Source organism: Urocitellus parryii, chromosome 7 (genome assembly GCF_045843805.1).
Source record: "Urocitellus parryii isolate mUroPar1 chromosome 7, mUroPar1.hap1, whole genome shotgun sequence".
NCBI classification, from domain to species: Eukaryota; Metazoa; Chordata; class Mammalia; order Rodentia; family Sciuridae; genus Urocitellus; species Urocitellus parryii.
In genome coordinates, this window is record NC_135537.1 from 160,391,286 (window position 1) to 160,406,646 (window position 15,361).

The following is a 15,361-nucleotide window of genomic DNA, read 5'->3' on the forward strand; positions in this document are numbered from 1 at the left end:
GTGGGAGCTGCTTCACTGGGGAGATCACATCTCTTACTTTCTCTGGCTCTTTCTCAAAATCCCAGCCAATAGGGTGTGCTCAGGAAATGCTGATCTGTAACGATTATGCATAAATTGCTCTTGTTAAGCCTCTCTGTACAGTTGGGGACTAGGCAGCAACAAACAGGAGAACGTGTTCGTTGATGGGAGGGATGTTAAGCTTTCAAAGGCCTAGTGAATTATGTCAGTTTCAGCCCCTGGACCAGCTGCTTTGGTAATTAGTGGGGGCCACAGGCAGTAGATGGAGACCACGAGGTGGGTTTTCAGGCAGGCCCAGAAGATGGGACCTGGCGGCTTTTCCTTTGGGAAATCCTGGTCTCTCTTGGCACTTGGCCTGCCCTGTGTCAGTTCTCATTTCCTCTTGGCCCAAGATCTCTGTGAGCAGGTTTCTAATCCCCCTCTCCAAGCCCTGAGTGCCTGTGGTAGCCCACCGTGGTTTGCTTTTTTCTTATCCATGGCTCTATTCATTGATTCCTCTTCCCAGCACCTCTTACCTCTTCTACTCCCCGAGTGCCTGTTCACCTAGGAAACCCAACTGTCACCTGTCCTGAGATTACTCTGCTTCCTTCCTTCCTTCCTTTTTTAATTTGTTTCTTAGAAAACCACATATATTTATCCTGTATTTTTTTTTTTTTTTTGAGCATTCAAGACAGTGTCTTAATTGTCACAGTAGACATATCCAGGACTAAAAGGGTTTTCCAAGTTGTTATGATTTGCATTTTCCGGGCGAGGTGGGCAGGAAGATACTAGTGATTGAATTCAGGAGTTCTTGACCACTGAGCCAGCCCCCAGCCCTATTTTGTATTTTATTTAGAGACAGGGTCTCACTGAGTTACTTTTGCACCACACCTTTGCTGAGGCTGGCTTTGAACTCGTGATCCTCCTGCCTCAGCCTCCCGAGCCATTAGGATTACAGATGTGGGCCACTGCACCTGGCTCTTTCTTTTTATTTTCAATTAATTAATTTAGTTTTTTAGTCGTAGATGGACAGATGGATACAATACCTTTATTTTATTTATTTATTTGTATGTGATGCTGAGGATCAAACCCAGAGCTTCACACATGCCAGACATGTGTGGCTTCACCTCAGCCCCAAAGACTTTGGTCAAATCATATATTGTCTCTGAACTAAGTAAGATCTCACCCCAAATTAGGGTCCCTAGAATCTATGTTACATTAGTTATAAGCCCCCTGATGGATCCAGGGGGGCCTGAGATGCTACTGGTGGCTCCTCGTGAGGGCTGGGGCAAGGGGCAGCATGAAGGTGGGCTGCCCATAGCAGGTGCCCATACCTCAGTTTCCAGAATCTCTGGATCCTAGTCGCCCATTACACTAGCCCACTCTCCATAGGGAGTGTTGACCGCTCTGACTGTGAAACTGGTTGCATGTTCCATCTGCTTTGATTTTCACTTGTATGTTGCATTCCATTTCTTTCTTTCCTTTTTTTTGGGGGGGGGGTGGTGCTGTCAGGGATTGAACTCAGGGTACTTAACCCTTGGGCCACATCTCCAGCCCTTTTTATTTTTTATTTTTATTTATTTATTTATTCATTTGTTTAGTTACTTTTGGTGCTAGGGATTTAACCCAGGGGCACCTAACCACTGAGCCACATCTCCAGCCCTTTTAAAGTTTTTTTTTTATATTGAGTCAGGCTCACTAAGTTGCTTAGGGCCTCTCTAAGTTGCTGAGGCTGGCTTTGAACTTGTGATCCTCCTGCCTCAGCCTCCTGAGTTGCTGGGATTACAGGTGTGTGACCCTTTTTTTTTTTTTTTTAACATATTTTAGTTTTAGGTGAACCACACCTGGCCCGTTTTATTTTTTATTTTGAGATAGGGTCTCTCTAAGTTGCTTAGGGCCTTGTTGAGGCAGGCCTCAAACTCACAATCTTCTTGCCTCAGCTTTCCAAGTCATTGAGATTACAGGACACACCACTGTGCCTGGCTGTACTCCATTTCTTGACTTAAGTAAAAAAAATTTTTTTTTTAATTTTTAAAATGTTTGAGGCAATTTTAGATTTACTGAAAAGTTACACATATAGTACAAAGATTTTCCATATACCCTTCACCCAGCTTCTTCTAAAGTAAAGAGCTTACTAACCATAGCACAGTTACCAAAAACAAGAGATTAACAGTGATTCATAGGCTTTATTTGAATTTTGCCCCCACCCCTAACTAAAGTCCTTTTCCTGTTCTGAGATCCAGTCTGTCCTCACATTGCATTTGGTGGTCTTGTCCTCTTAGTCTCTAGGTCTCAGTCAGTCTTTGAGCTCTGTTGTCTACATCCCCTGACACACACACTTAAGAATGGGTATGGAGCTGGCAAGGTGGCTCACAACTCTAATCCCAGAGGTTGAGGTAGGAGGATCGTGAGTTCAAGGCTCAGCCTCAGCAACTTAGCAAGGCCCTAAGCAACTCAGTGAGACCTGTTTCTAATCCCTGCTTGGGATGTGGCTCAGTGGCTGAGCGCCCTGCGTTCAATTCCTGGTACCCAAAAGAAAAAAGAATGGGTATGAGTGTGGAGAGAGAGGGGTCCACATCACTCTGGGAATGATACAGCAAATCTGATTGGAGACAGAACTGAAGGTCGGATCGGCCTTGGGTGGGGGTAGTTTGCAGGACTGTGTAGACTGCAAAGCCTCTGCCATATTCCATTTTGCCTGTGGTTAAGGAAGATGCTACTAGCCTGACTCTGTGTGTGTATGTGTGTGTGTGTTTCTATTAGGATCTGAAATAGGACTGTTTCCTGAACTCAAATCTTGTCCATCCCTGGGGAGACCAGGGTGTCCCCTTGCTATGACCTCACCAGTCCATGATTTTTTTTTTGCCGTACTGGGGATTGAACCCAGGAGTACTGTACTCCTGAGCTCTATCCCTACTCAGTCTTTTTATTTTGAGTCCTTTTAATTGTATTTCTCACTATATTACTAAGATTGGCCTCAAATTTGCCATCCTCCTGTCTCAGCCTTCTGAGTCCTGGGATTATAGGCATTACTACTGTGCCTAGCTCCTGCCGTATTCTTTTTTAAATATTTTTTTAGACTTTGATGGACCTTTATTTATATGTGGTGCTGAGGATTGAACCCATACCTCACACATGCTAGGCAAGTTCTCTACCACCAAGCCACAACTCCAGCCTTCCTGCTGTATTTTTAAACAATTGAGCCAACATTTAAAGATTTGGAGACTTGACACAAAACACTGTGTTTTAAGTCAGCTTTCCAATATTGCACCTGATAGAATGCCTGAGATAAGAGGAAGGTTGTTGCAGATGGGAGGCTGAGGCAGGAGGATTGCAGGTTTGAGGCTAGCTTTAGCAACTTAATAAGACCCTGTGTCAAAAAAATAAAATAAAATAAAATAAAAAGGACTGGGAAGGTAGCTTAGTGATAAAGCACTCCTGAGTTCAATCCCCAGCACCAAAAAAAAAAAAAAAAAGGTGGGGGGGGCTAGGATTTCAACTCAGTGGTGTAGAGTGCCCTTGGGTTCGGTCCCCAGTACTGGGAGTTGGGAAGAAAGAAAAAGGAGAGGTTTATATTTCAGCTTAGTTTTGGAGGTTTCAGCCCATGGTTGGTTGGCTTTTCGGCCTGTGGGGAGGCAGTAGATCATGGTGGAAATGCATGATGAAGCTGCTTACTTCATGTGGCTAGGAAGGAAAGGCAGGAAGAGGAGGGGCTGGAGTGCCAATATTCCCTTCAAGGCCATGCACCAATGAGCTGACCTCCTCCAGGTCCACACCTCCCAATGGCACCACAGGCTGGACCAGGCTTTAAACACATGGACCTTTTGAGATGTGCAGGATCCAAACCATAGCACTCCACATTTCTAGCTTCTTTTACAAAAGTCAACAGACTGGCATTCTTGCACAGCACCAACTGGCCAAAGCCAAGTAGGGACACCCAGTTGGTGGAGTGTGTGTCCCAGTTTTGGGTTTTTGTTTCAGTGCTGGGAATCAAACCCAGGGCCCTGGATGTGCTAGGCAGGCACTCTGCTACTGAGCTACATCCCCAGCCCTGTGTGTCCCAGTGTCATAGTCATGTACTCCCCAATATTTCATTTGCCATGGTGCTTGCTCTGTTTTCCTTACAGTTGAAAATGGTTTCCTTTTGGTCCCGAAGCCACTGAGTGCAATGGGCTAGTGTTTAATTGAAACACGTGACAGCTAGAGAAGAAGCCCCCCACCCCAACGGCCTGGGGGGGGGGCTGAAGAATGCCCCAGGAGGAAGGTCTGACTAGAAGAGACTGGAATGAGGTAGGGTAGGAAGGAATCAGCCTTCAAGGGAGGGAGGGAGGTGGGGAGAGCTCCTAGATGACAGCTCATCTCCAAAGGATGCCAAGGTGTCAGGTCAGTTTCTTCACTGAAAGCATAAGGCACCAGCCTTGGAATCCACTCCCAGGAACAGTAATTCTTTGTGCCTAAGAGCAAAATCAAGAACGTGTGGCAGAAAGGAGCCAGTTGGTTAATACATCCCTTCTCTCCACCAACCCCTCATTCAGAGCATGCAAGGCAGTTTTCCAGCTGTGCCACCCACACATAGGGAATAGGTAAGTGTACCTCACGCCTTCCCCTGGCTGTCAGAGCAGCAATGAGATGCAGGGCTGATGGACTGAGGAAGAGGTTCTCTGCCAGGGTCCATTCAGCTGCTGGTCTAGTATTTTGCCCAGAGAATTGAATGTAACGGGAAGGGTCTCCCTGCCTGCTGACAAGTGAGCAAAGACAGAGAACCTGGATCCATCTAAGATCCTTGTCCTTTTTATTTTTTTAGTCCTGTGCAGGTCAACTGGCACTAAAAGAAAAGCTGTTTTGTAGCAATGCAGGTAGCTGGCAACAAAGGCAAGAGGACAGGGCAGTGAGAATGAGCCTCACCACTCCTGACCAGGACCGCCACCCTGGCTGTCCTGAGGGTGAGTAAAAAGCACATTCTGTTCTCTGCGTGCTGGAGATGATTCGCCTTTCCCTTCAGCCCCAGATGCTCTGCTTTTCAGGCCCCAAAGAGGCTTAAATATCAGCTCTGACCTTTACCTGCATAATACCACAACCCTGGACTTCCTGCCTCCCCCTCAAAAAAAAAAAAAAAAAATTCCCCACCAAAATTTCAGATCTGTAAAACCTTGCTGAAACCAAAAGGTGTCCATCAACTGACTGTCCTCCCTGAGATGCTGGACAAGGGGACAGAAGAAAAACAGAACCTGGCCAGCCAGGGTCCTTTTAGTAAAAGCTGGGCTCACAGGCCTCTAGCCTTTTGGAAGTGGCTGAGCCAAAGTCCCTTGGCTCTTCTCCCTAAACTTATTATGGGCTATGAGGCCAAAGCCCTCCCCTCCAGGGCCTGGGAGTTGAGGGGGAGTCAGCTTGCTGGCTGAGGGAGTGCCTGCTGTAACTTGTCCCTGTGGCACCTGCTCTGTGGCAAAAGCAATACTGGCTTGTGGGAAAAACAAACAAACAAACACTAGGTGGGCCCTGGCCTCTGAAGGTCCCTGGAGACGCTCTGGGGACTTCTCCGTGAAGCACATATGGCTGCAGCCCCTGGGCAGGGTCCTATCTTGGTCCTGGTGTGGATCGCTCTGAGAGACAAAGGCTCCCTCCTCTGGAGTCCTTCTCTGAGCCCTCCAAGGTAAAACAGAAAGGAAGCCAAACTGCCAAGGTGCAGATTTTGCCTCAGGCAACTAAATTTATTAGCAAGAAAAAATTTTTGTCAGCCCAGCACTGACCAACAAAGTACATTGTTAATAAAGGATAACAAATCTGTCACTTAATTCATAAAACATACCTCAAGCAGTTACAACTAAAAATAAAGTTGGATTTTTGTTTAATTTAAAAGCCTCAAAAATAACAAGCAATATGTTTTTTAAAACATGTAGTAGACACAATCGTCTATTATACAATATACACTGTACACAGTTGAGCTTGAGTGGGGCAGGTGAGATGAGGGGGAGGGAGGAGGTTCAGGATGGAGGTGTTTTTGAGTTGAAATGCTGTGTCACTTAGAAAAGAGAATTGCTAGAGTGAGAAAAAAATTCATATGCTCATCATTGCCCCCCAAAACCCTAAACTGAAAGCAGGCATGGGGGAGGTGGTTACGAAGGAAAGGAAGAAGGGAGCAATTAAATAAAACGTCCTTAAAGCACACACAATACACAGTGTTCATCATCTGAAGTAGAGAATATAAGGCAACGTTCTCCATAGAAAAAGGGGTGCAGGGAGGAGTCCACGGGTGTCTGACGTTTGAATGGGAAGTTGGAATGTCTGGAGGAGAGCTGTGGCAGGGCTGGGCAGTGGAGTGGAGGTGGCTCCTGAGCCTCTGCAGAGGTGGGTGCCAGTGGGAGGCTGGGTGCCAGGCACCAGGGCATCCCTAGTGGGTGGGTGGGGGCAAGGAGGCACAGGAATTGGGGGGCATGGCACGGTGGGACTCCGGCAGTGTTGGGAGTGTTGGAGGCAGGGAACAGGGCAGGGGCGGGCTCACTTTGCTCCTCGACGGAGTGAAATGCGTTTTTCCTTTGGAAATAAGGGTTCCCACGCGTCCTGGTTCAGAACGTCTCATTGGGCATGGCCAGTGTCCATGGTCTGGGCAGGACGGGAGCTCCTGGTGGGAAGGAAGGGCCAGGGCGGAGCCAAGGGGCTTCAGAAGGAGAGCACAGGGAGCAGAGCCCCTTCCTGTGGGGACACAGCCACAGAACAGCAGCGGGGCTGAGGGCAGCTGTGGGCACCTGTTCACTAGGGGCCCAGGCAGGACAGATGGGGGAGTTGCGTCTTCAGGTCCTCCTGTCTCAGTTGGCCTTATAAGTTCTTCGTGACCAGGTGGGTCTTATAATGCTTGGTGAGGTGGTCACTTCTCATGAAGCGCTTCTGACACTGGGCACACTCGAAGCGTTTGTCCCCTGGAAGAGGAGATGTTCATCACATGTGGAGCCCATGTGCAAACACTGTGGTACCCCAAAAAGAAGGGAGTACGTGAGGGGCCCCTGTTAAAGCTGTCATGGCCTCTTTGCCATGTTCTGTCCACCTCTTGCTCAGACATTTCCTCCCTGCCATCTGCTGCTCTACACTCTGATCCGTCCTCACTTCCCTGCCCCATCTGACCTCTCCAGTCTGCTATGTTCTCCTCCTCGTCTTTGCTCAAGACATTCACCCTGAGCCCCTGCAGTCTTCTCTTGTGGGACTGCCTGCTGCTTTGTTCTGATCTGTGTTCCTTGGGCTTTACACCTGCACCAACACCTTCCCTCACAGGAAGGCCCCACTCCACTCTGACCTCACCAGCCCTGAGCACTTACTGACCTGAAGCACACTAACCCCGGCCAGATCAGCCACTGTTCAGTGAAGTGTTTACTCTTCTGCGTCTGTCCCACCACCCTGGCCAGGAGCTTTGGGTCACAAGTCCCCTACCCAGTCCCAGTACAAGGGGTCTGTCTGCTCACTGGGGCATTCACTATAGCATTTTTCTAATAGTTTTGCATTATTTGCCAGTACATTCAAATATGTGATATCAAACCTACAATAGAAAAAACAATATTGCTTGGGAAATAAATGAGTAAAACAGATAAACAATTTAAGGAAAATCATTATGTAAAAACAACAGGAAGACAGCATGGAATAGTGATTAAGAAATGGACCTGGGAGCTGGGGCTGTAGCTCAGAGGCAGAGCTTGCCTAGCATGTGTTCAATCTTCAGGCATGGGCTCAATCTCAGCACCACATAAAAAGAAACAAATAAAATAAAGGCATTCTGTCCATCTACAACTATAAAAAAAATTTAAAAAAAAAAAGAAAGAAAGAAAGAGAAAGAAATGGACTTAGGAGCCAGAGAGCCTGGGTTTGAACCTGGCTCTGCCTGTCATTAGCTAGGTGACCTGGCCGCCTCTCCACACCTCAGTAAGATGGACATTATCAAAATACCTCCCAGAGTGTCCTCACCGGGATTAACTCAGGTAATCTGTAATGTCTTCTGAGAGTGTGGCACACTAAGTGCTTTTATGCAGACGTGGCAGAGGTCACTGGGGTCATGTAATGCAATGATACCACTCTGGAGGAACACTGTGATTAAGGAATGGCCGGAAAGAATTTCTGGGGTAACCTCTGGACAGTCAGTAGCTCTTGTTCAATGTGGCAGCTCCTGACAGGCCAGGGTGCTAGTGCACTGAGGGCAGCAGAGCAGGGCTGAAGGGAGGCGGGAGCTGACCTGTGTGGGTGCGAGCGTGCCGCTGGAGCTCGTCACTCCGCGTGAACCTCTTTCCACAGAAGAACCAGTTACAGACGAACGGCCGCTCCCCGGTGTGCAGGCGCACATGGGCCCGCAGCAAGGACGTCTTCCGGAAAGTCTTGCCGCAGTCTGGGATGTGGCACACGTGCTTCTTTTTGCCTTGCTCTCCAGACCTGAGAATTGGATTAAGGGTGGGGTGGAGGGAATGGGAAGAAGGGAAGGAGGTGGACAGAAATAAGATAGAGCAAGGTTGTAGGCACAGAAAAGACAAAAACAAACAAAAAAAATAATGCTAAAGGTGTAGCTCAGTGGTAAAATCCCCTTGGTTCAATACTCAGTACTGGGGGAAAAAAGACAAACTAAGTGTAAGCCCTGGGCACCCCTGGAGGGGCTTGGGGAACAGGGCACATGCCAGGATGCTGGTGTGGCCAAACCCTTGGATTACCTCTTCTCCCCATCCTTGCAGTTGGGACATGTGCAGGCCATGCGGCGCCGCTTCTCCCCAGGCTGGGCCTCTCCGGCCAGGGCCTGCTCCATCTGCAGCTGTATCTGGGTGGGGCTTAGCCCACTGATGGTCAGGTTGTTTCCAGAAACATTCTGCACCGTCAGCTGTTGCTGCCCTGTGGTAAAGAGAAGGCCACAGTTCACAGAGAGAAAGCCTGAAACCTTGAGTCAAAAATTCTTCCTTTCTGCACAAAAAGGATAATCACTGCAGCTGCTATTTTTGAGAACCTGTTAGAGACCTCAGATAAACTTATAACAGATAGTATTATCCTCAATTTAGAGGAGACCAAATTAAATAACATATCAAGGTCACATGGCTAATAGATGGTAGAACCGGATGTGAACCCACGTTCAGAGTCAATGCCCTGAACCATCATACTTCATTCATTTTATTTTATCTCCCCTCTACTCACCTCATATTTTTATTTTCTTATTATTTTATTTTTATGTGTATTTATTTTTTGCATTACTATGGATTAAACCCTGTATGTCACACATGCTGAGCAAGAGTTTTACCACTGAGCTACACCCCAGCCCAGCCTAAAAAAATTTAAAAATTTTTCTTGGTACCAGGGTTAAACCCAGGGGTGCTTAACCACTAGCCACATCCAAGCCCTTTATTTGTGTGTGTGTGTGTGTGTGTGTGTATTTATTTATTTATTTTTTTGAGACAGTGCCTCACTAAGTTGTTGAGGCTGTTTTTGAACTTGTGATACTCCTGCCTCAACCTCCTGAGCTGCTGGGATTACTGGTTTGTGCCACCACACCTAGCATTCCAGCCCTTTTAAATTTTGAGACAAGATGTAAGTTGCCCAGGCTGGTCTCAAATTTGAAATCTTTCTACCTCAGTCTTAGAGTAGCTAGAACTGCAGGCATATGCCATTGTACCAAACTCAAAATGCACTTTAAGATGTTGCCTACATGAACCAGGTGGATGGAGCAGGTGCATAATCCCAGCCACTTGGGAGACTGAGGCAGGAGGTTGCCAAGTTTGAGGCCAGCCTCAGCAACTTAGTGAGACCCTGTCTCAAAATTTAAGATAAAGCTCCACTGGGTTCAATCCCATGTGCAACCAAAAAAAAAGTTAAAGACATCACCTACATGATTCCAGTTACAAAGGGTCATACCTGGCATTGTCTTGGAGCATTCTTCCTGAATTTCCTCTACCTTAGGCCCTTGTTGACTCTACTTTTAGGATAAAAGTCTCTAGGGACTTTTGTTAGTAAGAGAAGATAGTTCTATGGGCTCTGGGAAAAATCAAGTCCTCTAGGATACCTTGTCTTCTCTTTTGGGGTTCCCTCAAATGGGAAAACCAAATGCATAAAGTGCTGTAAATTCAATAAGGATGAAGAGGTGAGCCAGGAATAGTGGTGCACATCTGTAATCCCAGCTATTTGGGAGGCTGAGGCAGGAGGATCACAAGGTTGAGGACAGCTGGCCTAATTTAATTTAGACCCTGTCTCAAACATTTAAAAGAATAATAAAAAGCTGGGAATGTAGCTCAGTGGTAGAGTGCCCCTGGGTTCAATACTTAGCATCCCCCACAAGAAGATGATGAAGAGAGGAGATTCAGAGCTCCTGCTACCTTCCAGTTTTCCCTTCAACCAGATATAGGATGCAAAGAAGCACTTTTGCTAGGTAGCTTCAATTCTTCCTGTGATTATTTCTGAGGCTACTTTCTCAGCATACATACCACCAGTGACCTAAAGTGTAGCACAAGCTTTCTCACCATCCAGGGTTCCTTTCTCGCCCTCAACTTCAATGCCAGCCTTTCTAAGAAGCCTTTGACTTCCTTTACTCAGAATCTCCCCTGAACATATGTCCTCAGTTTGTATCAAATTAATCTGGGTACCCTAGGAAATTTTCCATCAGATTCAAGGTCTGCAGCTGTCAGATGGAGACTGTGTGATTTACTCTATCTCATAGCTCTAGTCTAAGAACCAACTGGGAAGATACACATGGGTGTGCTCTTAGGCTGCAGAGGACCAGGCAAAGAATGGGCAGTATCCCACTGCTGCTACTGGGAATCCCTGGCTGGCCTCCTTCCCACATGCTGGGCACACAGGCCTTGTTGCCAACCACCTGGCTGCAGGCTGTTTCCTCACCGCCAGTGTTGGTGATGGTGACAGGTACGCCCTGGACCTGGACTCCATTGATGTTGATGGTCTGCATGGCCTGGGCAGCCGCAGCCAGCTGTGCAGCATTCAGGCTGATGATGCTCCCGGCAGGTGCAATCTTTGGCAGGGGGCGCTCTTTTCGGAGAATTGCAGCTGAGTGCTTTTTGCTGGTCCCACTCAGATGGGGAGCCCGGGGTGCAGGGCTGCTACACGTGGTGGTTGAGGTGGTTGCAGCTGTAGCTGGGGGGCTGTCCTGGACAAGGACTGTCTGTACTTCACCGGAAGGTGTGCGGATGTAGACCTGGGGGGCCAAAGAGAAAAGTAAGTGCTCTGGGAGAGAGGGCTCCTGCACCTTCGTATCTCCTTGCCCAAGTAAGAACAGGCAGTGCCTCTCTATCAGCCCAAGTCTCTCTTCCAACAGCCCAAACCTACATTTATACACTGTTGGTGTTCAACAAGGGGCTCCTTGTATTAAGCTAGCAAGGCTGGCTAATGATTTGAAACCAAACTTTTAATTTACTGTGTTAACACAGAAAAATGTCACTGCCAAATCTCAGAGTTGGAGAAATTAGAAGACAGTGACCACCAGACAAAGAAAAACAGATTCATGTTAGTCCTCAAGAGACATGAAAATAAGAAATAATCTTTCTCCAATCCAGACTGGCAAAGATTTAAAAAAGTGTGTGTGTGTGTGTGTGTGTGTATATATATATATATATTTTTAGACATTATCTATGTCTGTAGACATGTCTATTGATGTGTACTTCCTAGTTGTGTCCACTAAGCAACACCTTTGTAGCAATAAGCTCATGCCAGCACCCAAGCCCTAGCTTCTAAATCAATGCTCCACTAAAGGGAATGGGAGAAGCTGCCATTGTAGCTCAGTGGTAGAGCGCCTGCCTAGCATGTGTGAGGCACTGGGTTTGATCCTCAGTACCACATAAAAAATAAAGGTATTGTGTTCATCCACAACCAAAAAAAATTTTTTTTAATTTAATAAATAAATAAAGGGAATGAGAACTCCCCAGAGAAAGAGTTAATTCCAGGTTGGGGCAGGGAAGGTACAAGAAGAGATCAGGACACTTGTGCTGGGAAGTTGGGAAATGCCCACAGCATGGTGAGGATGGGTGAAAAGCCAGCATGAGGGGCCCCACTGACCAAATCTGGGACAATTTAAACATTGAAATAGTTACATTAATGTATTATAACCCATTGAATAAAACATATAAATGGGATGGAGAATGAGAGAATTAAAAAAATGTTGTCACATCCTCCAGAAGAGGAACCTGGACTCCTAAGAGAAATGTTGATTCTTAGGCTGGAGCTGGGAAGATCAAGGAATGAAGTCCTGATGCTCCAGTGTGGATGAACCTGGAGATTATGTTAAGTGAAAGAAACCAGTCACAAAAGACCTTCTGTTGTAGAATCCATTCATGTGAAATGTCCAGAATAGGCAATGCACAGGCAGGAAATAGACTAGTGGATGTCAGAGGCTGAGGGGGGGGGGATGATAAGTGATGGGGAAGTTAGTGATGAAGGTTGCACAACTCTGTAAATATACTAAAGACCATGCAACTGGACATTTTGAGAGGGTGATTTTATGGTGTGTGAATACTTAAAAAAAGGATGAGAACATGTCCAAAGGATACAGGATTCAGCATGAAAGAGTTCCCAATGACCAAAACTGGAACAATTTAAGCAAAAAAAGTAGTATTGGCTTATAACCCAAAGTATAAAATATATATGAGTCCATATTGATATAAATAAATGATTGAATAAGTAAATAAATGGGGAAAAGAGACAAATTCAGACTTAGCAACTGATTTCCAAAGAACAAAGGGAAAAGTAACAACTTGCAAAGACAGCTGGCGAACACCACCTTTGGCAGCTTCACCAAGGGACAAGGGCTAACATCACAGGGGGTATCCTGTACCCCTGTTGTAATGTGATAAAATGGGTATTTTGCCTCTGGTATTCATTACAAAACCCCAAAACTTCAGTCTAATAATCATAAAAACATCAGACAAATTTAGACAGGGGACTTTCTACAGGGTACTTGGCCAGTGCCCTTGTCAAGATCATGAAAAACAAAGACAGAAACAATCACTGACAGGGCCTGGGGCGTTGGAGGCCAGCCTGGGAAACTTGGTGAGACCCTGTCTCAAAATGAAAATAACATAAAGGGCTAGGGATGTAGCTCAGTAGACAGTGCCCCTGGGTTCAGGACCTCGTGCCAAAAGTAATAATGATGACAAAGATGTTGTTATAGCTAAATCTTTCTCCATGTGTATGATTATTTCCTCAGGAAGATCTGATTTAAGTCCTGCCTCCAACAGTCTGAAGATGAAGAAAAGATGACTGAGACTGCCGAGGATGTGCATACCACACCTGAGCAGGTATTGCTTCAGTTTTTTGCAGTATTAGGAATTAAACCCAGGAGTGCTCTGTCACTGAGCTATATCATGAGTCCTTTTTATCTTTTGAGATTGCCTACGCTGGCCTCAAACTTATGATCCTCCTGTCTCAGCTTCCCAATTATCTGTGATTACAGGTGTGCATCCAGCAGTTCTTTACCTTTAAAGTAGTTCTGATAATGGGATCTTAGATATTGTGAAATAAACAATGTGTTAAAAAATCACCTGGCAATATATAATGCACCAGAAGGAAATAGAAATTCTAAGGAAGGCCTCAGATTTCCTCTTGTATGACTTCCATGTCCCCAGCTCAAATTCAAAGGCATTTCTTCTCTACCCAGGAGATCACACTGTCACTAATGTAGTCCTCTCTCTATAGCCATTTTTATTTTATTTTTTATTTTTTTGGTACCAGGGATTGAGTCTAGGGGTGCTTAACTACTGAGTCACATCCTCAGCACCACCACCCTTTTTTTTTGAGACAGGGTCTCGCTAAGTCACTTAGAGCCTCACTAAGTTGCTGAGGCTGGCTTTGAATTTGCAATCCTCCTGCCTCAGCCTCCCAAGCTGCTGAGATTACAGGTGTGTGCCACTGTGACCAGCTCTACAGGTATCTGGATTACAAATTCCTCAATGGCAGGAACTAATTTTCTATATTAAAAAAAACAATCCATCATCAATTTTAATGGTAGCACCTACCACACAGAGTCAAGGTGGAGAGTGGAAAAGTGTGGGGTTAAAAGTTAGAAATCTGAGATGAGGACAGGCATGGTGATGCACGCCCATACTCAGCTATTTGAGAGGCTGAGACAGGAAGACTGCCAAGTTCAAAGACAGCTTCACCAACTGAGTGAGATCCTGTCTCAAAATAAAAAATAAAAATATCTAGACCCAGGTGCGTAGCACTTGCCTGTAATCCCAGCACCTCAGGAGGCTGAGGCAGAAGGATCAGAAAGTTCAAAGCCAACTTCAGCAACTTAGTGAGGCCCTAAACAACTCAGTGAGACCCTTTTTCTAAATAAAATATAAAAAAGGTCTAGGGATGTAGCTCAGTGATAGAGCACTCCTACGTTCAATCCCCAGTACTACAAAAATGAAAAGGAGAAAGAAGAACAGAAAAGATCAGAAAACTCTGAATTGAATCCTGGTGCTTGTCACACCTCAAGAAATTTTGGGTACTTTCTAACATCTCTGAGTTCCCAGTTCTCCATCTGCAACACAGGCACAATCTCTGGAAGCATGCACAAAGAGTAAAATTTGCCTCACAGAGCCAAAGAGATTTGGAATAATTGAGCACTTTTTTTTTTTCTTGGTAGTCCTGGGGTTTAAACCCAGGGGTCCTTGACCACTGAGCCACTGAGAGAGGGTCTTGCTAAGCTTTTTGGGGCCTAAGTTGCTTAGGGCCTCAATAAGTTGCTGAGGCTGGCATGTGCACTGATATGCCTAGCCCTTTTTTATTTTGAGACAAAATCTCGTTCAGTTGTTGAGGCTGGCCTCCAACTTTGGATTCTCCTGCCTCAGCCCCCAAGTAGCTAGAATTGTAGGAGTATGCCTCCACGCTCAGCTTAGACAACCATAATAAATGCAAAAGAAGAAAACATGCTTGTTGAATTCAAAATCCTAGATGAATTTAACCTAAATGTTCCTGCTGAAACTAGACTGCTCCTATTATTATTATTTATTATTTTTTATAATTAACAGTGATTAGCACATTTCTCATTGTTACTTTATATCAAATTCTATGGTTCTGACTAGAAATTTTCATTTTTGCTGTCCTATGTAATTCTATAATAAGAAGTCAGCTTTATTATTAAAAGATATACATTTGTCTCCTACCCATCCCCAAAAATATTCCCCATAAAGAAAAAGGATCAGGGGGCTGGGGTTGTGGCTCAAGTGGTAGAGCGCTTGCCTAGCACCTGTGAGGCACTGGGTTCGATCCTCAGCACCATAAACAAATAAAATAAAGATATTAGAAAAAAGAAAAAGGATCAAAATAAAACTACATTTCATCTACTTTCTACAGATAAGCAGTACTTGGTCCAAGATCTGAAGAAAGTTTGTCAGACAGAAATGGCCACTTCCTGCCCACCCCA

The 15,361-nt window shown here is 45.6% G+C and overlaps 1 protein-coding gene and 1 long non-coding RNA gene across 6 annotated transcripts in view; one reads left to right on the forward strand and one right to left on the reverse strand.

Moving 5' to 3' along the window:
* LOC113181283 (uncharacterized) overlaps window positions 1-15,361 on the forward strand; it is a 37,057-nt gene that overhangs the window by 3,811 nt on the left and 17,885 nt on the right. For both annotated transcript variants that reach the window (XR_003300582.2, XR_003300581.2), the window contains exon 2: window positions 13,157-13,247. This is a non-coding gene — a long non-coding RNA (uncharacterized LOC113181283). The remainder of the gene's footprint in view (window positions 1-13,156; window positions 13,248-15,361) is intronic.
* Window positions 5,826-15,361, reverse strand: part of Sp2 (Sp2 transcription factor) — a 29,458-nt gene continuing 19,922 nt past the window's right edge. For all 4 annotated transcript variants that reach the window (XM_026386738.2, XM_026386739.2, XM_026386737.2 and 1 more), the window contains exons 4-7: window positions 10,840-11,152; window positions 8,676-8,850; window positions 8,210-8,403; window positions 5,826-6,911 (exon numbers count right to left, since the gene is read on the reverse strand). In XM_026386738.2, coding sequence (XP_026242523.1) covers window positions 6,811-6,911; window positions 8,210-8,403; window positions 8,676-8,850; window positions 10,840-11,152 — 783 coding nt within the window. In that variant the 3' untranslated portion in view covers window positions 5,826-6,810. The remainder of the gene's footprint in view (window positions 6,912-8,209; window positions 8,404-8,675; window positions 8,851-10,839; window positions 11,153-15,361) is intronic.